Below are 21,566 nucleotides of genomic sequence, written 5' to 3'. Positions count from 1 at the left end.
GCCAGCCCCAGTCTCCTCCCCAGACACAGACACCCCCAGGGGGTGGGGCAGACCTGCAGTACCACCAGGGGCAGCCTGCCCCACCATCCCTGGCTCCGCTGGGCCTGGGGCCAGTCACTGTCACAGGTTCCTGAATTTCACAGAGCAGGGCGGACCCACGGGGGGGGGGACGGGGTGCCAGCATTCAGGGCCAGACAGCAGGGGCCCAGCCAATCCCTTCACACACTTGGTCTTCAGAGAGGAGGCTTCTGAGCCAGGAGGGCCACTGTGTCGGGGCCTGGCTTGAGGCCACACCTGTGGCTGGGGAAGCCCAGAACAGCACAGGCTCCTCCCCTGGTCGGCAGAGAGAGGCAGGGGTCCTTACAATCTGGGGGTATGCGAAGAAGCAGGCCCTGTGTCAAGGGATGTGAAACCACGGAAATGAGGAAAGTGGAGGAACCTGTGTAGCCCAGAAAGAGGGAAGCGAGGGCAGCTGCCCTCCCTGGGGCCCCAGAGCCCGAGCACCCCCCACCAGCCGTAGGCTCTGACCCACCCTCCCCATCCTGTAATTAGTCAGAGACCCAGTCCCACCCCACCCACAGCCCCACCCCAAACACAAACAGCCACTACTCCTAAGGGAGGGAGGGGCTCGGCCCAGCCCCAACCCCACCGAATCCCCCACCCCCAGAGAACCTGGATCCGCCTCACAGAAGGGAGGTCAAGGCTGGGGGGCCCCTTGCTGGCCGCTGGGTGAGTTCTGAGCAGCTCACCACCTCATCCCCAAACCGCATCCAAGGAGGGCTCTGGGTACAAGAGGTTCCCCACCAACTTCCAAGGAGGGCAGCCAGGCTGCAGCCAGAGGGACAGAGGCATGAGCTGAGTGAGAACTCCCAGCTCAGGGGAAGGCAGCCCTCGTGGCAGAGGCCTGGCATCCAAGTGCCTGCCTAGCTTAGAGAAGGCACAATATGAGGGGCCGGAAGACACAGTCTCTCCCAGCCAGTGCACCCCTGCCCACGCCCATGTCCCAGGGGGACCATCGGTTGTGGCTGGCACAGCATGAGGCAGGGGGCAGGACACAGTGAGAATGGACGATGTCCTGGGCTGGGAGGAGGACTGTGCCATATGGGCCCTCCCCAGCACCTTCCAATCCAATCTCTTCTGCTCCACTTCCCTGGGCCAGGGCCAAGCCCCTGGGCTTTCTGCACTTGGGGCCAGCTGCCGGCTCCACTTCCCCGATGTGGTCCCCATGCAGGCTGCTGGGCACACGCCCCGGGTGCACACACAGCATGGACCCAGAGCGCCCGGCAGCCACAGCCCTGGGCACACAGCGTCGCAGATGACTCCTCACACAGACCCATCTCTGGCTTCAGTCTCCCCACTTGTGGGATGGGCTCACAGGCGCCATATCCACCGGGGGTCGTAGGCAAGGCCTGGCTGTCGGAGGGGCTTGGAGGGAGGCTGATCCATTAGTCAGGAGCTGAACAGGGAGTCAGTTGGGGCAGGAGGGCCCCCTGAGGAAGACCCCAGTGCCGTCCCTAGCAGCCTGGCCTCGCTCCTGCTCGTTCCTCCCTGGCACGCATAGGTCACCGGCACAGGGTGTGTCCCTGAACTTGGGTCTGGAGGGTGCCTCAGAGGCTCTTCAGACTACCGTTGAGGCTTCTCGGGACGAGGGGGTCCCTGGGTGGGCCCAGAGCTCCTCCCATCCCATGGTCTCCCCCAGAGGGGCCTGGGCCCACTGCAGGCTCAGCAGGGCCTGCTGGGGCCAACCTTGGGGCCTTCTCCAACCCAAAGGTGACGCATCTCCTCCCCGCCCAGTCTGGGCAGCTGCAGTAGAAAGTGGCAGAGCTGCCCGGACTTGCCTGTCCTCCTCCTAGGGCCCTCAACCCACGGCCCGGAAGTGGATCCCTCTCCCACGCTGCAGCCTCCCGCTTCGGGTGACTGGACACGGCTGGATAATCCAAAATAATTCCTTCTTGGCAGGCAGCCGGTGGGGGAGGGGGACTCACATTCCAAACCCTTGTTTTTCTCAGTAACTTCCCTCTACTGGGGCAAGGAACCCCTGGCAAGACCTCAGGCCTCCCAGACACCCCTGACAGAGGTGGGCCCCACACTGGAACCTTGAGAGGACTCAGATGTGCCAGGCCCACCTGCTTGCTCCTCAGTCAGCTCCGCGGATTTCTATGCAACATGTAAAAAGCTGACTCGCCACAAAAAAATGCCCGCTGGCCCTGCCCTCCGGGGGACCCTCACCTCTGGGCAGGAAAGGGAGGGCTCCTCCCACCAGCTGTTCAGCTGTTCCGTGCCAGGGTCATCTGGGCACGGGGCAGGCTGAGAGACCCCAGTTCCTGGCAGCCTCACTCTCCCACCCGCAAAGGGCTCCTGAGGAAGCTCAACTTTAAAGTCTCGCAGGCTGAGCGGAGCCTCCAAGCAAGGGCCGAAGTCAGACATTAAGTGGGGGGCGGGGGGGTCCAGGGAAGGTGGGGCCCAGGGAGCCCTCCAGACCCCCCGAGACCTGCCGGGTTTGGGGCCCACCCTCACCCCCTGTCCTGACTCTGCCACAGCCCAAAGTGGGCAGACAGACCCCTTTTTTCCTTTCCCAGGGAGCTTCGGGAAGACAAATCAAGGGCCTGGCAGGAAGCTCCAGGGCTCCCGGGCTCTGAGACCCCCAGATGACAGCGGGAGGCGGGCTCCCCAGATCTGCCGAATAGCCCGACCAGGGGCGCTGGCAGGACAGGGGCTTCCTGCATGAGCAGGGTGCGGAGGGGCACGGTCAGCAGCGGGGAGGCAGGGCCCGCGACACCGCTTCTAAGACTTTCTGTGTCTCGGGGTGTCCACCCAGACGCCACCCTGGGAACCGCGAGGAGGCCCGGGCCGTGGGGTCTCGCCAGGTGCGGGTGTTCTCCGCCGCGGTCCCCCCGAGCCAAGCAGGCCACAGCATCGTTGGGTAGCGTTTGGGCACCCCAGTTCAGCCCCCGGTTGAGCTCAGGGCAGCAGCCAGGCTCCTGTGCCGCTGAGCCTGGGGCCGGCCCGGAGCGCCTGCACCGCGGGACCATCTCCGCTCGGCGCACGGAGCTCGGCGGCTGAAGAATGAGCCCAGGGCTAGGCGCTAGGAGGAGGGCATTACGGGAGCGCGGCTACCTGGCCAGAGGAACGCGCAGCCCCCGCCAGGCTCGGGCATGCGTGGCCCCCGAGTCCCCACCGGGAAGGGCGTGGGGCGGGAGCGGCCCGGGCCTCGCCGGATGGACCGACGGACGGGGCCCAGGCCCTGGGAGCCCTCCGCGGAGCCGCAGCCGCCGCAGGTCCCCGGGCCCGAGCGCGGCAGGCCCGGGCGGAGCGGCGCTGACGGCGAAGCCCCCCGCGCCCAGCGCGACGTCCCCCGCAGCCCAGTCCCCCGAGCTCGGTACCTGCACGTCCGCCGCCAAGGCTCGATGGCGCCCGGGCCGCGCTCGGCGCTGCGCTCTGGCCCGCGCTGCTGCCATGGAGACGGGGCCTTTGTGTGGCCGAGGAGGGGCCGGAGCGCGCGGGAGCTGCCGGCCCCGCCCCCGACGAGGGAGAGGAGGTGGAGAACCCTCTGCAGGGCCAGACCTTGGAGCATGCCTCCACTGCCCTCCCAGGACTGGATGTGCTAAGCAGGAGAAGGAAGCATTCCCCAAGCCCTCACGCTCGCCCCCACCCTGGGTCACCCCTCCCTGGGGCCGGCCTTCCACCCAGACCTGCCCCATCCTTGCAGCTGGTCGGCTTCCTCCTGTCCCCAGCCAGGCATCCCCTCCTCCCCTGCTTCCCCCACTTGGGATCTGCCCTGCCACATCCTGACAAACTCTCCCAGCCTGACTTAGTTCTTTCGGTCTCTGCCTTCTCCCACCCTCAAGCAGCCAGGCCTTGTTCCTGCCCAAATCTTCCCTTGGGCCTTGAACCACAATCCACATTGCGGCCACCCTCCCCTTCACTGCAGAGGACCCCAAAATTACCAGGGTCTGACAAGGTTGCCAACATTTTATCAAAAAAGGAAAAGACAAGGCCTGTGTCACAAAAGGACATTTTAATACCAAAACCGTGGGAAGGCCTCTGTTCTAGACCAAAAGGGAGTCTTTAAATAGCCAGCAGGAAGCTTGAGGCTGAGCAGCTGTGCTTCCTGTCCCTGAGCAGGCCCTGTGTGCACCCTCAGCCCCCAGCCCCACTCCAGACCTGCTCCCAGCTCTCTCCACCCTCTGGGTTCTGTGGTCCCTGTCCTTCAGGAGGCCTGTAACCACAGCAGTCCTCACCCTTGCCAACAGTTCTGCCCAGCAAGCCCTCTTGCCTGCGGGGGCTGGCACTGTGGCCAGGGGTAGAGCTTTCTGGACCTTCCTGTCTCTTCACTGCCTGCCCCTGGCCTGGTGTGCGTGGGGAGGGGAGGGCCATGGCCCAGCCCTGGACAAAGGCTCAGCCAACTCAGAGCGGCCTTGACACTGGGGGGCCACAAGAGGCATCGGGACAGATGGAGCTGGCAGGTCTCCATGCCCAGCCCCCACCCATTCACCCCAGGCCACATTCCACCCCAGGCCTCTTCTGCATAGGTGGGGACAGGCCCTGAGGAAGAGGGGCTGGGACACTACCCTCCACCTTAGCCTTGGCTTCTGCCCAGGGCAATGCTGGCCGCCTGGCCCAGTGCCCCCCACCAAGTCTCCCACCCGCCCACCTATGTGGCCTTACCAGAGCCCTCCAGGGAAATCTGCTTGTGCATTTCTGGACAGACAGTGGCCACGGTCCCTGGGGGGTTCGGAGACTAGCCTGAAGCCCCTCCCTGCAGCCTGTGGGTCTGCAGCCCTCTGTGCTGTGGGGCAGCCCTCAGAAAGCCGTGAGGTGAGACTGTGGCGTGGGGAAGCACATGCCACCGTGGTCCTTGGGGTGCACTCCCCAAAGGGGGGCCACAGTTGTGAGAGGGGCGGATTGTCTTCCCAAGCTTCCTCGACACCTTGAAGTGGTGGTCCTCAGGGGACGGGCCACCAGCACAAGGCTTTTGCAGAGGGCCCTGGTGGAGGGCAGCTGATGGCAGGGCCTATACTGGCCCCCAGGCCCCATCTTACGGAGGTCAGTGTTCAAGCTGGCCACACAGAAGGTGCCGCATCTCTGCAGACCCTCTAGAGACCAAGCCCTCAGTAGGGAGGCTGGCCCCCCATGCCACAGTTGGGAGGCCCAAGCAGAATTTGAGGCCAGGACCCTTCTCACCCTCAGGTCCCCGGCTGGCCCCTGCCACAGAACAGGTTTGCCGCCTCAGCCTCTACGTGTTCTGTTTAACGTGGTCACGTCCTTGGACCCTGCACCAGACATCTGGGCTCGACAGCTCCCCTTTGTCACCCTCCCGGCTGCCTCTGTGTCCTTGTCTGTAGAATGGTGACAGGGACAGGCTGTCCTGGGCGCAGTCTGGCTGGACAAGTTGACATGTACCAAGTTCTGAGAACTACCTGTCGTCCAGACACCTGACCCCGCTGTCCTCGTGGCTCGGTCACGCCCTGCACTGAAGTGGCTGGCAGTGCTCACTCTACACCGCCTGGCTGGAGGATGTGGTCCGAGACCACCAATGAGAACACAAACAGTACATCGCGCACGCGTGCTGAACGAAGGCTACCTTCTACAGACTGAATGGGGGCCTCAGAAGAAAAAGGAAAGTCCTTCCCCCAGCCCTGTGTCCCCTGGCCAGCACCTGCCCGGCTTCGCAGGGTACAAAGCCCATTCTCCATGAGTGACCCTCCCAGCACCATGTCGGGCATCTGCACTGCTGGGTTGCTCAGGCAAGGAGTCTGAGGGTCTGAGTGGTCAGGGGACCTATTCCTGGGCACACAATGTGTGATGCTGAGCGGGGCTTGGCTGTCTGGAGCCCTGACAGTACCGTCACCGTGTGCTGCGCAGTGCCAACACCGTACCCATGGGCCTCAGTGCCTGCAGGTGTCACAGGGGGAGCACATGACCCAGAGGTGGCTCTTAGGGATCTTCACCCCTTACCAAGGAAAGGGAGACATGCAGGCTTCAGCCAGAGGCAGGGTCAAGCCGAAGTCCAGAGCCCCTTGGGCTGCATGTGGGGCATGGACGGACACACTTGGACGACAGGAGCCTTGTCCACCTCCCAGGAGGGACATACGGAGCTGGTGCATGGTGGGGGCTCCAGGACTGGGAACCAGGAAGGTGCTGTGGACCCTCTGAGGGCCAAGCTGAGCCAGCTCTCCTAGCAGAGGTGCTGGGCCCCACACCGCCCCCTGCCCAACCCCTACCTCCCAACAAACCACAGCCCCAAGCAGGTGGGGGCCCAGAGGGGCATCAGGGGTGGTGGGCAGAGCTCTTCACACTGCAAAGCAGTCTCTCTCCTTCTCAAGTTGATGACTGTGTGCAAAACAGCCTCCCATCCCCAGATAAGACGAGTCAGCGGCTGGTCAGGAGAGGGTCCCTCCTGTCCTGGGCAGCCTGTTGGGCTGAAGGAACCACCACACACAGTGCAGGGGGCTTGGGGGCCAACAGATGGGCACCGGGAGGGGCAGACGGTAGACGCACCCACATCAGCGAGGGCTCCCAGCCTGTCCCCGCCCCAGTCCCAGCCTAAGGTCTGTGGAGGCCAGGTGGGGCCCAGGAGGAGGCAAGGCTCTGCCTGCACGGAATCCCTACGGTCAGGGCCATGCTGTGGTTCCAAATGTCGCCTTTACTGCTGAGACAATGGAGGAGCCTGCAGTCTGGGCGGGGGGCCAAGGAAGGGGAGCGTGTGCTTGGCCCAGTGCCGCCGCCACTGGGGAGCAGGAGGCTCAGGCAGACCTAGGGCCCTGGGACCGTGGCCCTTGGCTCTGTCCTAGGGAGGGCACAGGACGGCCTGCAGGTCTTTGGGCAGGGAGCCGATGACCGTCTCGATATACAGCTGGGCCCGCTGCAGCGTTGCCTCCTTCACAGGGAGCTGGTGGCCCTGAGCCCGCACCTGCAGGGGCAGCTGTGGTCAGGGCAGGCGCAGCTCCGTGCCAGGCTGGTGGCGCTGGGACAAGGCTGGGAGGCATCTTACCAGCTTCTCACGAAGTTTCAGGACCAGGTCCACGACCTCCACCTCGGACTTGTCTTTCATCCAGGTCTCGATGTTCTGCAGGGTAAGATGGGGTCTGCTGTCAGCAAGGCCCCCCACTGCCCTGGGCCTGTGCCCACCCCCACCACATTCTGGCCCTCCCCAACCCCCAGCCTCCCTCACCGCCTCACAAATAGCCTCCAGGTGCAGGGCCTCCAGCTTCAGGGCCATCTCCTTGTGCCGCTGCCGGTACCAGCCGTCAAAATGGGGGGACTTGAAAAACCGCCTGTGGGGATTGACAGGCAGGGCCCCGGGGCTGACCCTGGGGACGGACAGGCAGGGCCGCGGGGCTGACCCTGGGGACAGACAGGCAGGGCCGCGGGGCTGACCCTGGGGACGGACAGGCAGGGCCGCGGGGCTGACCCTGGGGACCAAGGAAGGCTGAGGCTGCACCCGCAGTCCACCCACCTGTAGAGACCCAGCCAGTCGCCCTTGAGGATGCAGGTGAGCTGGGGCCCGGCATGCTCCAGGCTACGCAGGAAGTCATCCTGGCTGAAGGGCCGGATCTGGGGGGGAGTCTGATTGGGGGTGGGTGAGCCAGCATGTGGGAACTCGGCCTCACAGGCCTGCACCCGGTACGCTGCCCAGACACGCTCCTCACCACTTCTGAATACCCCCAGGCCCCACCCTGCCTGGCACAGATCCCAGGATAGCCCTTCCCAGGGCGCAGACCCTGAGCCCCTCCAAGGGTCCTGCCAGCCACCTGCCCTGTGGCCCTCAGTTTCACAACATGATGGCCTTGAGCCTTGTGTCTCCTACACAGCCATGGCCTCCTGCTCCAGACCTTCCCTTCTCCGGGTGAGGAAGGGAACCCGCCCTCCATGGACCCCACAGGACCCCCACCTTCCAGGGCGTGATGCTCTTCTGCAGGGGCATGAGGCTGGCCATGTAGTGCTCCTGGGTGGGGAAGGGAGGGGAGTGAGCCTGGAGACCCATTCCCCCCAGCCCCGTGCCCCCGAGTCCCGTCCTCCCCTGTCCCATCTCCCCCAGCTCCGTTCCCCCCCAGCCCCTTCCCCACCAGCCCTGTGCCTCACCAGAGGGATGATGAAGCTCTGTGTGAGCTCCAGGAGGTGCCGCCGCAGCAGGGCGCTCTGCACATCTGACGGCCGCTTCTTCTGCACGCCCTGCAGGGAAGGGGGGCCAGGCCCTTGCTGCACCTCACACCACCCCAGACTCCCGGCGTCCCCAGCCCCCTCCCGCCACAGCCCATACCTTGAGCAGCCGTTTAAGCAGCGCCTTGTCACGGTGGAGGTGGGCTGTGTACGCGGTGTAGAGGCCTGGCGGGAGGGCACAGCTGGCGCCCCGCACTTCAAGGGCCCCCCTCCCACACTCCTGCAGCCCCACAGAGGAGCCAGGGTGGGGGTCTCATCTGCCTACAGCCCCATGCCCTTGGCTGCACCTGAAAATCTCACCCACCCCACCCCAGACACAGGGACCCACTGAAGAAGACAAGAGGGCGCCCCCTCCCCGAGGGTCCGAGGGTCCGAGCTCTGCTGCTGAGTCCTGGGAGAGGAGCAGGGGTCGGGGGGCCGGGCTGAGGGGTCTGGGCTCTGCTGTTGGGTCCTGGGAGAGGAGCAGGGGTCGGGGGGCCGGGCTGCCCCACCCGGGAGACCCACCAGGTACAAGACAGGCCCCTCCATTGTGGAGGGGCTCCAGGTCAAGGGGAACACAGACCTGGCTTAGTGTCCAGGGTCTTCAACCTTGAAGGCTTTTTCAGCTTGACTTGCTTAGGAAGGTCTCCTACGAGACATGCCCGGTGGCCAGGCCTCAGTGCCCGCAGCTCTGGCCATGGGCTCTGAGGCAGCCCCACACTCAATGAGGCTTCTGAGCATCACCCCCTGCACCTCCCCGGGAGCCTGACCTGACATCTTGGGCTCCCCGACTCGGAGGATGTGGGGCCAGTGCTGGAGTGTTTTGATAAAGAAAGGGTTTGTGACTCCCAGGACCACGTTTGGTCTAGACAGAGAGAGAGAGAAGAGGCAGAGACAGAGGTCCAGGGAGGTGCAGCAAGGACGAGAGAGGTGGGGCGGAGGCGGCACTTACGGGGCCTGCGTGCGTGTGGTGAACTCCTTGAACTCGCTGTCATGGATGGTGAAGTAGGGACGGAAGTCGCAGCAGAACCTGAGGGGCTGCAGGCAGCTGTGGGCAGGAGCACAGGAAGCAGGTGAGGCACAGCCACAATGGTCCAGTGACCCCAGCCGGGACCGAGCCAAGGTGGTACCTGGTCAAGGCCAGCACCATCTCTGAGGACACGTCGGGCGAGGGTGCCAGGACCAGCAGGGGCTCCCCAAGGAGCACAAGCTCCCACAGTGTCTGCACGTGAGTCAGCACGGGCCGGAAGCACCTGGGGCCGGGCAGGAAGGTCGGGGAGGTCAGGAAGGGGCTGAGACTCCTGGCCCTGGCCCTGCTCTCCCACGTGTTCACCCAGGCGCCGGTGAACACGGCACGCTGCGCCAGGTGAAGACAGATCTGTCTGAAGATGTGAGTGTCTCGGGTTATCATGGCCACCCCGAGCTCCGACAGTCCACCTGTGCTGGGCCTGGGCCTGGGGGACTCAACCTGGACCCACCTATGAGGGACCAGCTGTCCTAAAGTGGCCCCAGGGCCGGGGCAGGGGCTGCTGACCTGGGATGGGGGGTACCCGCCCGGACCCCTCTGGTCTCCCTGTGCCCATCCCAAGTGCAGCCCTGGCTCCTGTTGGGCCCTCCACAGAGCAGGATGGTCTCAAAGCCCAGCCTCCCTTGCAGACTCGCCCAGAGGCAGTGAAGGCAGACTCAGGCAGCCTCTCCTGACAGCCTCTCCTGACACTGTCTGTCAGGACCTCCTGCCCACTGTGCCCATTTCCGCTGGCTGCAGCCATGTGGCACTTGCTTCCTCTTCTACACAATTCTCCCTTCTTCCTTCCAGAACTGTCCCAAGGGTTACTCAGGATGAGCGCTGCCTCCCTTGGGCAGTCCCCACATGGCGCTGGCCATACACACACACACGTGCACACACGCACTCACACACACACGCACACATGTACCTGCACGTGCACAGAGTGAGCTCCCCCAAAGCAGCATGCAGAACCCTAGGGGACTCACCTGAACAGGTCCAGCTCGTGGACGCTAGCAAGAACCATTGGGGCTGGCAGCAGGTTCTGAGAGGAGGGGAGTGTAGGTTAGGGCCAAGGGGGGCTGGCACCCCTTAGGCCCCAAGCAGCCCCTGCCTCACAGCGCAGGGGAGGGTGGAGAGCGCCCAGCCCTACACCAAGGCACAGGCTGTGGCTTTGCCTGGGTTTGACCACCCCGCAGGGTGGACCAGGGAGGCAGGTGTGGGACCACCCAGCCCAGGAGCAGGACTCAATCGGGTGAAGCCCTCTCAGCTCCGCCTCCACCTCAGCTCCCACCTCTTGATCACACTGCTTCGGAGGACTGGACTCGGACTTGTCCACCCTGGATGGGATGCGCACCTGGGAGAAGGAGGGAGCAGCTGCCAGAGGGAGTAAGGCCTCCCCACACACCTGCAGAGCCTGCTCCCCAGCCAGCTGACTCTCACCTGGACAACAACGCCCATGACAGGTAGGTTCAGGGTCTGCCCAGGTGCAGGCGCCGGCCACTGGTCGATCTCACTGCACACTGCGGATGCAGTAGCCAGCGTCAGGACCCTCCCCAAGGAGAAGCTGCTGTCAGGCCCACCAGGGGCCACAGCTGGGATGATGAGACCGCGATGGCCATGCCTGATGGCCACTCACCTGCTTCCAGGCAGGGCGCCAGCTTGTCAAAGTACTCAGGGGCAATGAGGCTTAGCAGCGCCTGGAACAGCCGGACAAAGGGCAGGCGGGACACCAGCACCAAAGACTGCGGGGCCACGGGGCCAGTTAGAGGCCCCCAGCTCCAGGCTTCACTCACCCCAGCCACTCAGGAGCCCATGGGGACCCCTGAAGCCACGCTCACCTGGAGCTGGCCCAGGGTAGCATGTCCCACCAGCTCCGCAGGACAGCTGCCCCGGGAACGGCCTGACTCGGACCCCAGAATTATCAGACAGGAGAAAACCCAACCCTGAACTCCCTGGGTGGCGGCCGGGGCAGCTGGACCCTAGGGCCTTCGGAGGGAAACGCATGGTGGCCAGAATTTCTGGAATGATCTCCCCAGGGGCTGAGCAGCTTTTACTCTCGGTCTATGGCTTCCAGGCTGGGTTGTCCTGACCCTGACATGACCCTCCAGCCATCAGTGAGGGGCAGAAATGTCCTAGACCGGGACATAAGGGCCTTGGGTGCCACGCCAGGCAAGGACAGGGCAGAGGGGGCTGCAAGGAGAGCTGGACACAGCCCAGGTGGGGCTGCAGGAGGGGTGGGCACTGCTGGAGGCTCAGGACCCCTTGCCCACCCCACAGTCCCTCCTGCTGCCTGCCAGCTCCTGCCTCTCTGAGGCGCCAGCCCAGAGTGACCAGGCAGCGCACCTTCTGGAAGTAGCCCCTCTTCACGGAGCGGTCCTTCACCTGTCTGAAGTACACGTAGCCGAAGTAGTGCGCCGGCTCCCTCTGGAAGGTGCAAGGGTTAGCCAGGCCATGCCCCACCCAGACCACCTGGCCAGCCCCAGGGCTGGGAGTGGCAAGAAGCATGCAGGGACGGCAGCAGATGGGAGCCTGGAGAACCAGGAGGCTCCTGGAGCTTCTGTCCCTGTCCTCTGGCCACCAAGGCGGAGGCCAGGAGGTCCTGGGCTCAGAAGGTGGGTAACAGCCCTGCTGATACAGCAGGGAGTCTGCTGGTGTAGGGGAGAGGGGTTCAGGGTGCTGGGGGCCCTGGGAGGTTCACGTGGGCCCCTGTTCAACTATGCAGATGCCCAGTCACGGATGTGTGGTGCCAAGGGAAAGCCCCAGGGACCCTGGGGAGACCCCGGAAGAGCTGGCCCATCCTCAGTTGGGACTGGTGCCTGGGACTGCAGGGTCAGCGGGGCATGGCCAGCTCCTCTCCTGCCACACAGTGCCCAGGCACTCCGAAGGGGCTTCTCCCACCAGCCTGACCCTGGCAGGACCCGTGGGGAGCAGGGGAAGAGAAGCAGGCCAGAGACGCAGCCCACTGCTCACCTGCAGTGCCACGGGGGCCCTGCTGTTGTAGTGCCTATCGTCGGCATGCCAGGGGCTCCTCTGCCCTCCACACTGGCGCATGCGGAAGCTGAACTGAGTGTCTCCAAGGCAGCCTGAGAAGGGGGCAGCCCACCACACGTCAGGGCCGGGAGCTGGGGACCGGGGAGCAAGGGCCCTGCGAGCCTGGCCTCTGCTGTTAGCCAGAAACCAGCCTGGCCAACACAGTGAAACCCTGTCTCTACTAAAAAGACAAGAAGTGGCCGGGCGCGGTGGCTCACGCCTGTAATCCCAGCACTTTGGGAGGCCGAGGCGGGCGGATCACAAGGTCAGGAGATCGAGACCACAGTGAAACCCTGTCTCTACTAAAAATACAAAAAATTAGCCGGGCGCGGTGGCGGGCGCCTGTAGTCCCAGCTACTCAGGAGGCTGAGGCAGGAGAATGGCGTGAACCCAGGAGGCGGAGCTTGCAGTGAGCCGAGATCGCGCCACTGCACTCCAGCCTGGGCGACAGAGCGAGACTCCGTCTCAAAAAAAAAAGACAAGAAGTAGCCAGGCATGGTGGCACACGCCTGTAATTCCAGCTACTTGGGAGGCTGAGGCGGGAGAATCACTTGAACACGGGAGGTGCAGGTTGCAGTGAGCTGAGACTGCGCCACTGCACTCTAGTCTGGGTGACAAAGTCAGACTCCATCTCAAAAATAAAAAAAAAAGCCTCAGAAAGAATGCCCAGCTGAAGGGGCCTGTGTTTCCCAGTGGGCTCCTATTCTGACTCCTGCACACCCTGCACCTACAGGCCTTAGTATATGTTCGCACAGAAACGCACCTTCAGCCTATCTGGGAGATTGGCTCAACATGCTTGAGACAGAAACTAGGCACTAGAAAATGGTTACCCAGATGTCTATGCCCCAGGGCAGGAGCGGGAGGGAGGCCCAGCCCCTTGTGGCCACTGTGTGGGGTGTAGGAGACTGTTGGTCTCTGCAGAGAGACACCCTTTCCACGTGCATCTGGGGACCTGCCTGACCTGCTGCAACGCGGAGATCTGGGTGCCTCCACTGAGTGGGCATGGGGCTGGTGCTGCCCACCCCCTGTGGCACTCTGCACATGAGCAGCCTAGGCAGCCGTGATGCCCCTGGCCTGGGCTACAGGGACGCCCAGCTGGCTTCATGTCCAGCCCCAGTAAAGATGGGGTCACCTACCTGAGTGTGAGTCGGGAAAAGACAGGTAGCAGATGCTGCTTTTCTGAAACATACAAAACCCGGTGAGGGCCGACCCACTCCTGGGTCCCGTCCATTCCCAAGAGGGCCAGGACTCACCTCCTTGTCTGTGAGCCGGAAGTCATTTGGATACACCAGCTGCAGAGGAAGACAGAGCGCCTGGTGACGCCATCTGCCCAAGGAGGCAACACCCCTTGATGGCGTCCGCTGGACTGGGACCGTCCCAGCAGCTGCAGCATCTGTCTCTGGGGCGCAGGTCCGTGCCATGGTGCTGGCTCGCCCCCGGCTCCCTGCTCCAACAGCGTGCTGCGTCCTCCCCACACCATCTTCTCTGGCTACCGTGCCCAGCTCCTTGCTGACCCGCTCCTCCTCTGACCTCCAGGCACCAGGCCCCAGGCAACTAACTCCCCTGCTAGCCGGAGGCTTCTCTGCTCTCACCTCCCCAGGCCGCTCTCAGTAAGAGGCCAGCACAACGGGGTGGGCTTCCTGACCGCTTTCTCACACCCCTGGTCCTCACAGCCACCCAACCACCTCTTGCCCAGACTGTAGTTGGGCCCCCCTGCCCCTACACACCCAGACATCAGTTCACAGCATCAGACATCAGAAGGGTAGTGCTTCAGGGATCCAGAGGCCCCTCACCCGGGACGGTCACAGGGCCCCACCTGGCTGGTCCTCCATCTCCATCACCACCTGCCAAACCAGAGGGCCCCGGACATGCTGCTCCCCGAGCTTTTGCTCAGATGCAGGCCCGGAAGCACCCCTGCTCCATGATGGCAGCCTGCCGTCAGGCCCTCTCCCCATTGTGCTCAGTAGTCTTCACCCAGCCTCCCCCTGCCAGGGCCTGTGCCCCACCTGCAGTGCCCAGTGAGTGCCCAGCCGGACCAGCCCTGCACCCCCAGGAGTGGACAGTGGGGGAGAACATGACACTAAGCAGGCGCCGAATGACCTGGAAGACAGGTGTGCACTGACAGAGGCAGCAGGTGGGGCAGGTGACCCTGGGAGCCCAGCCCAGCAGGTCCATGCACACGTGGACCACTTTCCGTCTAGGGACCTCCCAGGGCCCCCATTCCCAGTGGACCCTGCAGTGTCTCCTGGGCTGTCTGAAGCCTGCTGGGAGGGCCTCTGTACACTGTCCCCTCCTCATCCCATCTGCCCAACTTCTCCACTGAGTTGAATTTAGGCTATAATAAGGCTTCTTCCAAGATGTGCCCTGAGCCCCCAGACAGTGAGGAGCCAGGCCCTGGATGAAAGCATCTGCCATTTTGTTTTTGAGAGACGGGGTCTTGCTCCGTCACCCAGGATGGAGCGCGGCGGCACAATCACAGCTCACTGCAGCCTTGAACTTCTAGGCTCAAGCAATCCTCCCACCTGAGCTTCCTGAAGTGCTGGGAGTACAGGCGTGAGCCACCGTGCCCCGCTTGCTCTGTGAAAATAGCTCTGCTTTTGTTTGCTCTGGGCTTGCTACTGTGGTCGGTCCTGCTTTGTCTCTTCCAACGCAGAGCAGATCTCTTTAAGGCAGGGACCCTGTCCTGGTTACTTCTGCCTCCCAACACCTGGCACAGAACAGACCCTCCCCAAATACAGTGTTTGTGGCATATGTGATGAGGTCTCTGAGGTCTACTAGGACAGGTGGGTGGAGGGGAGCTAAACAGGCACCAAGGAATGGTCAGGAGGAAGACGAAGGAGGAAGCTGGGAGTAGGCTGGACCCACAGGGGCGCCTCAGGATAGCTCCGTGAGGGGCTGGGGATAGAGGGCCACTCAGTCTGAGCCTTCATGTGTCCGCACTGAGGAGGGCTGAGGAAAGGCAGGTACCCTCTGCCTCAGGTCAGGACTCTGTACCTGGTCTGCTGGTCACGGGGGCTTGTGGCCTCTGAGCTCCGTGCCCATGCCCAGGGGGCCCTCAGCATGTCTGACCAGGGAAACCCACATTCTCAGGCTCATCATCTTTGGGAGTGGCCCTGGGGCCCAGTTACAGCCTGAAGCTGAGTACTGAGCCAGGGGTCAGGCTACCTGGGGTTGGGCATGCCAAGGTGAAGGGACACCTGGAGCTGATCCTGAGGGCATGCAGGCGTCCCAGGCCAGGCTGTGCCCTGCTCGGGCTTCCACAAGGGTCTCGCCCTTTTCACCTGAGGCAGCCTGCGCCGGTCTCTGCTCCTGGTGAGCAGTCACTGAGGAAGACTGCGGGTGGGAGCTTGGCTTAGAGAAGGCACATCCAGGGAGCAGTTCTGAAGGTATGGCCTGGCCACCCTCGGGATCCCCGGGGTCAAAGCTGTTCTCCTATGCGAGAGCCTCCTTGTCTCTCATCTTCACCCTCATGTACAGCATGGCTCCTGGAAGCCAGTGTGTCCTGTCCTGGTGGGCTGAACGCAGCGCTGATGAGAATCCAACTGTTTTCTATTTGGTTGGGCTTTTTTTTTTTTTTTTTTTGAGACGGAGTCTTGCTGTGTCACCAGTCTGGAGTGTAATGATGTGATCTCCGCTCACTGCAAGCTCCACTTTCCGGGTTCAAGCGATTCTCCTGCCTCAACCTCCTGAGTAGGTGGGACTACAGGCGCCTGCCACCATGCCCGGCTTTTTTTTTTTTGTATTTTGTATTTTTAGTAGAGACGGGGTTTCACTGTGTTAGCTAGGATGGTCTCGATATCCTGACCTCGTGATCCGCCCGCCTCGGCCTCCCAGAGTGCTGGGATTACAGGTGTGAGCCACTGCACCCGGCTTGTTTTTTGTTTTTTAACAGACAGGCTCAACCTCCAACTCCTGGACTCAAGCAGTTCTCCCACCTCAGCCTCCTGAGTAGCTGAGACGACAGGTGTGTGCCACCATGCCTGGCTCTTTTACCATGCCTGTCTCTTTTTTCTTTTCTTTTTTTTTTTTGAGAGCTGCGCTCCAGTTCCGTCACCCAGGCTGGAGTGCAGTGGCACGATCTCATCTCACTGCAATTTCCACCTCCCGGGTTCAAGCGATTCTCCTAACTCAGCCTCCAGAGTAGCTGGGATTACAGGTGTACAATGCCCAGCTAATCTTTTGTATTTTTAGTAGAAATGGGGTTTCACCATGTTGCCCAGGCTAGTCTCAACCTTCTGAGCTCACACAATCCCCCTGCCTCAGCCTCCTAAAGTGCTAAGATTACAGGTGTGAGCCACCACACCTGGCCTCATTTTGTATTTTTTGTAGAGATGTGGGTCTTGCTATATTGACCAGGCTGGTCTAGAACTCCTGGCCTTAAGTGCTCCTCCCACCTTGGGCTTCCAAAGTGCTAGGATTACAGGCATAAGCCAGCAAGCCTAGCCTTTTTTTTTCTTTTAATTTTGTTTTGAGACAGGTTCTCGTAACCCAGGCTGGAGTGCAGTGATCATGGCTCACCACAGCCTTGAATTCCTGGGCTCAAGCAATCCTACAGCCTCAGCCTCCTGAGTAGCTGTAACTACAGGTGCACGCCACCACACCTGGCTAATTTATTTTTATTTTTGGTAGAGACAGGGTCTCACTTGTTTCCTAGGCTAGTCTGGAACACCTGGCCTCAAGTGATCCTCCCGCCTCGGCCTCTGAAAGTACTGGGATTATAGGCAGGAACCACTGTGCCCGGCCCAAGAGGTGAGTTTTCAAAAGCTGAGAAGGCGGAGCCAGGCCCTTTCCTAAGCTGACCTGTACACTCCAGTCACTCCACAATCCTGCCCAGCCCCTCTCAAGCCAGACCCCTTGTCACCCCACAGCCCTGCTGGCCCCTCTCAAGCTGGACCCCTCATCTCACAAGCAGGCTGCACTGCACTCATTTCCATGGTGCCCCCATGTGTACAGTTGTGGGGGTATCCTGTGAGCACTATGGACCCTGAACCACTTACTCTCCATATCACTAGCATATAGTGTGAACTCCTAGAGGGCTAGAGCCTTGTCTTCTCATGTGCTGGGCACCAGTATTGTGGGGCTGGGCTGGTGATAGCTGCTTAATGTGATTTATGGTTTTTTGTTTTGTTTTGTTTTTGTGAGATGGAGTTTTGCTCTTGTTGCCCAGGCTGGAGTGCAATGGTGCAATCTCAGCTCACCGCAACCTCTGTCTCCTGGGTTCAAGCGATTCTCCTGTCTCAGTTTCCTGAGTAGCTGGGATTACAGGCATGCGCCAACATGCCCGGCTAATTTTGCATTTTTAGTAGAAACAGGGTTTCTCCATGTTGGTCAGGCTGGTCTTAAACTCCTGAACGCAAGTGATCCGCCCACCTTGGCCTCCCAAAGTGCTGGGTTACAGGCGTGAGCCACTTCACTTGGCCTTCAAAGTGATTTACTGAATGAGTAACTGAATCACCAGCTCTTTGCCTTTTGCTTATGTTGCCATTTTGGGAGAGGGGTTACCTGAAACAGGACCCCCTCCCCTGTCTCTTCTCAGCGTCCAAGACTTATTTACCTAAGCCCATTCCATCCTCTGAGCTGCATGCATCCCAACTAGGGTCTTCCTTCCACGTCGCAGAACCAAGCACAGCCCTGGGACTTTGCGGTGCTTAGCTGGGCTGAGCTGTGACTGAGTGCACAGTGGGTGCTCCCTAAAAGTCTGTAAGTGACTAAAACGACCTCAATCTTCCCCGTGACTTCCAGGGGAGGGAGGAAAAGCAAGAGTCATGTGCTCAGGCCCCAGTGGATCCACTGCCAGGTTTCTGCACAGACCCAGTGATCTGTAGGTGTCCATGTCACTGCTATGGAGGCTTCGGACATGGACCTGGGTCCCCAGCACTCTGCCAGCTGACCATGCCCCCAGTCCGAGCTAGGTATCCCAAGCACACACAGCCTTCAACAGCTCAGAAGTAACTTTCCAAATGGGGTTTAGAAAATAACACGAGAATGCCTTAAGGAACAGAGGAACTTCTTAACTTTTTTTTTTTGAGATGGAGTCTTAGTTTGTCACCCAGGCTGGAGTGTGGTGGTGCGATCTCAGCTCACTGCAACCTCCCCGTCCTGGGTTCAAGCGATTCTCCTGCCTCAGCCTCCCGAGTAGCTGGGACTACAGGAGCCTGCCACCACGCCCGGCTAATTTTTGTATTTTTAGTGGAGATGCGGTTTCACTGTGTTGGCCAGAATGGTCTCAAACTCCTGACCTTGTGATTCGCCTGCCTCAGCCCCTCACAGTGCTGGGATTACAGGCGTGAGTCACCGCGCCCGGCCAGGAACTTCTTAACTTCTTTTTTTGTTTGTTTTTTGTTTTTTGAGATGAAGTCTCACTCTTATCACCAGGCTTGAGTACAATGGTGCAATCTCTGCTCACTGTAACCTCCGCTTCCTGGGTTCAAGCGATTCTCCTTCCTCTGCCTCCCAAGTAGCTGGGATTACAGGCGCCCATCCTCACACCCAGCTAATTTTTGTATTTTTAGTAGAGACGGGGTTTCACCATGTTGGCCAGGCTGGTCTTGAACTCCTGGACCTCAGGTAATCTGCCCGGGCCTCGCCTCTACAGAGTGCTGATTACAGGGTGAGCCACCGCATCCGGCCGCAGTCCCCTTAACTTCTTTTTTTTTTTTTTTTGGAGCCGGAGTCTCGCTTCTGTCCCCTAGGGCTGGAGTGCAGGGCGCTGGGATCTCGCTCACTGCAAGCTCCACCTCCCCGGGTTCCCCACGCATTCCTCCTGCCTCAGCCTCCAGCTGGGACTACTATACTCACCAGCCTGCTAAGGTTTTTGTATTTTAGTAGAGACGGGTTTCACCGTATAGTCAGGGATGGTATCTCGACCTCCTGACCTCGTGGATCCGCCTGCCCCGCCTCCCAAAGTGCTGGGATTACAGGCTTGAGCCACCGCGCCCGGCACCTCTTAACTTCTTTTGTGATTTTGTGGGTAACAATCTGGGCAACAGTATTGAACTAAGAAAGTGGGCTGTCAACCCTGGACAGGTCACCACAGTTCTTGGTACTCAGCCCCCACCCAGTGATGCTGTTCGAGACGGTGCACCTGCTGGGGACGTTGTGTGGTGGGAGGCGCTCCAGAGAGTGCTAGAGTTAACGCTTTTCTGTTTTCTGTTTGGAAGACTATAGGCTTCTTATGGCTTCTTGGAGTTCAGCAGGGCCTTAGAAAGCATCTCCCAACCACAGAGACATGCTGTCTGGCTTTCCTGATGATGACAATTTGGCCTCACCTTGGACACCTGCAGTAATGGAGCGCTCACTACCTCTCAGGAGGTTCCTTCCGCCAGTGCGGGGAAGCCTCCCTCCACCTGCAGGTGGGCCTCCCCTGTGCCGGTCAGCTCTCCCGTGTGTGTCATACAGGACACAGAGAAGATCATCCCGCGGGGCCTCCCTGGAGGAAGGGAGGCTGCGTGTGTGGGTAGGTGAGTGGAGGCCTGCAGGCAGTAGGAAGACCACATCGAAAGCCCATGGGCACAGCCGATGAACAGACCCCCAAGAGCAAGAACACAAGACGCAGGTCGAGGGACAAGGGCCTATGGGGTCTGGATCCGATTCTAGGTGAACAAGGAGGAGCTGCAGGGTTTTAAGCAGGAGAGCAACAAAGATTGAACTCTGGGGTGCAGCTGGGGCGGGGATGACATCAGTGATGGCAGCAAAAGAACGGATCCGAGACCTTTGTTGCAGAAGGAGCCGTCAGCCTTGCTATGCCCAGAGATGGGACGCGGAGCAGAGGGTAAGCCCGGGACTCTGGCGGGAGCCACTGCGGGGATGAAGGTGTCACTACTCCGGTGGGGAATGGAGTGGGGAGATGTGAGATATTTACTGAGAAAAATCGGAAGAGTACCACTCAGGAGATGCAAAATTCTCCATCCCAATGTGAAGACAACATCCGTCTCCGAGCGGCTGGCCTTCCCTCCTCGGCCTGGGAAGCGCTTCTGGAGCCCGGGGAAGAGGCCCCTCCAGGAGGCGAAGCAGAAGGCCAGGGAGAGTGCGGGGCGGCCGAGGGCCCCGAGCGGCCCAGCCCTGCCCACCCGCCCGCGCCCGCTCACCTCCAGCGCCTGGCCCAGTTCCAGGTCGAAGGTGACCACGCACACGCACTCCAGCCAGGCGGAGAAGCGCGCCCAGGGCGCCGCCGGGGTCCGCGCCGCGCGGCCTGAAGACCTGGGTCCAGCCGCGCCCAGGCAGCCGCGAGCCCGGCGAGGCCCTGTGCCCAACAGCGCGTCCATGGCGGCGGCCGCAGGTTGCCGGGGGAACGCGGGCGGGGGCGGTGCGCGTCCGGACCGCGCCTCAGAGCAGTCGAGCGGCCGCCGCGGCCCAGTGCGGCTCCACCGCGGCCGCGCGCCCCCTAGCGCCGGAGAAGCGCCAGCGGCCGGGCGCCGCCCAGGGCACCAGCGAGCCGGGCGCGCGCGGGCCAGAGCGGCCGGAGCCCACTGGGGGACTTCCGGGGAAGAGGCCGCACCGGAGTTTTCCACGGCCCACGCCGTCTGAGGCCTGAGAGAGTCGGGTCGGCCCCGGTGCTCGCGGATGCTGGCTTGCGGGAGCCTCGGGGCCAGGCCGGGGAGGCAGAGCAAAGCCGCAGCTAGCCGGCGCCGAGCTCGTGGGGCTTCGCAGGTCCGGCCAGCCCGCCTCGCCCCACCGCGGAGCGGCGTCGCGGGCGTTTTCGTGGCGGAATGGCGTCTTCACTGAGCGCCCAGCCACCACCGCGGACTCGCGCTCCCGCCGCATGGACTCCCGCTAGTTTCCTCTGGGTCCGGTGCGGCCTGGGGTCGCGTCTGACTGCCGGTGTCCACGTGGCGCCTCTGCAGTTTCACTTTCCGGGGGAATCGCGGGAACCTGGAGCGCCTTCCCTCCCTCGCGAGGGCCACGGGCCCCGCCGTGGTCCACAGAGCACCTCGAGGCCTGGCGTGGAAGGGCGAGTTTGGGACTATCGGTAACTTAATGGAGCACGCCTTTGAGTCGTGGGCCTCGTGACGTTTCGGTGGAAGGCGGGCCGCATATGCTGTGGTGGTCCCTTCAGATTCCCACGTGTTGGCCTGACGCGGGGGCTCACATCTGTCGTCCCACCACTTTGGGAGAACGAGCGGGGGTGGCGGATCATGAATCCAGGAGTTCGAGACAAGCCTGACCAACATGGTGAAATCCCGTCTCTACTGAAAATACAAAAAGTAGCGGGGTGTGGTGGCTGGAGGGCGCCGTAATCCCAGCTACTCCGGAGGCTGCAGCAGGAGAATCGCTTCAACCCGGGAGGCAAAGGTTGCAGTGAGCCGAAATTGTGCCACTGCACTCCAGCCTGGGCGACAGAGCGAGACTCCATCTCAAAAACAAATACATAAATAAATAAAAGATTACC

The 21,566-nt window shown here is 61.8% G+C and overlaps 1 protein-coding gene across 6 annotated transcripts; it reads right to left on the bottom strand.

Moving 5' to 3' along the window:
• Positions 1-4,003: 4,003 nt before the first annotated feature.
• DENND6B (DENN domain containing 6B) lies at positions 4,004-20,542 on the bottom strand. Of its 6 annotated transcripts, none has more exons than XM_003905747.4 (20): positions 20,266-20,542; positions 13,432-13,470; positions 13,315-13,357; positions 12,119-12,231; positions 11,492-11,572; positions 10,785-10,890; positions 10,589-10,668; positions 10,440-10,502; positions 10,135-10,190; positions 9,273-9,395; positions 9,095-9,190; positions 8,913-9,007; positions 8,726-8,791; positions 8,264-8,328; positions 8,086-8,175; positions 7,895-7,948; positions 7,460-7,569; positions 7,175-7,277; positions 6,995-7,069; positions 4,004-6,913 (listed from the first exon to the last, which is right to left on the bottom strand). In XM_003905747.4, exons 1-20 carry the CDS (start codon positions 20,440-20,442, stop codon positions 6,791-6,793), a joined length of 1,758 nt encoding a protein of 585 aa, XP_003905796.1. In that variant the 5' UTR covers positions 20,443-20,542; the 3' UTR covers positions 4,004-6,790. The 6 variants fall into 6 exon arrangements, 4 of the variants coding, with proteins under 4 accessions (XP_003905796.1, XP_009215843.1, XP_021777413.1 ...); XM_009217579.3 differs by having other exon boundaries at positions 11,531-11,572; XR_002515436.2 differs by having other exon boundaries at positions 6,627-6,913; positions 7,175-7,234.
• Positions 20,543-21,566: the final 1,024 nt, after the last annotated feature.

This window comes from Papio anubis, chromosome 16 (assembly GCF_008728515.1).
Source record: "Papio anubis isolate 15944 chromosome 16, Panubis1.0, whole genome shotgun sequence".
Taxonomy (NCBI): domain Eukaryota; kingdom Metazoa; phylum Chordata; class Mammalia; order Primates; family Cercopithecidae; genus Papio; species Papio anubis.
The sequence above is the reverse complement of the archived record's forward strand: the minus strand, read 5'-3'. Positions and strand labels throughout refer to the sequence as shown.

Excerpts from the sequence above, each read along its gene's own strand:
- DENND6B (XM_003905747.4), bottom strand. The coding sequence starts at position 20,442 with ATGGACGCGCTGTTGGGCACAGGGCCTCGCCGGGCTCGCGGCTGCCTG. Across the intron at positions 12,232-13,314 it reads TTTTCCCGACTCACACTCAG|GCTGCCTTGGAGACACTCAG; the intron begins GTAGGTGACCCC and ends CCCCCTTCTCAG. Across the intron at positions 7,278-7,459 it reads GACTGGCTGGGTCTCTACAG|GCGGTTTTTCAAGTCCCCCC; the intron begins GTGGGTGGACTG and ends CAATCCCCACAG.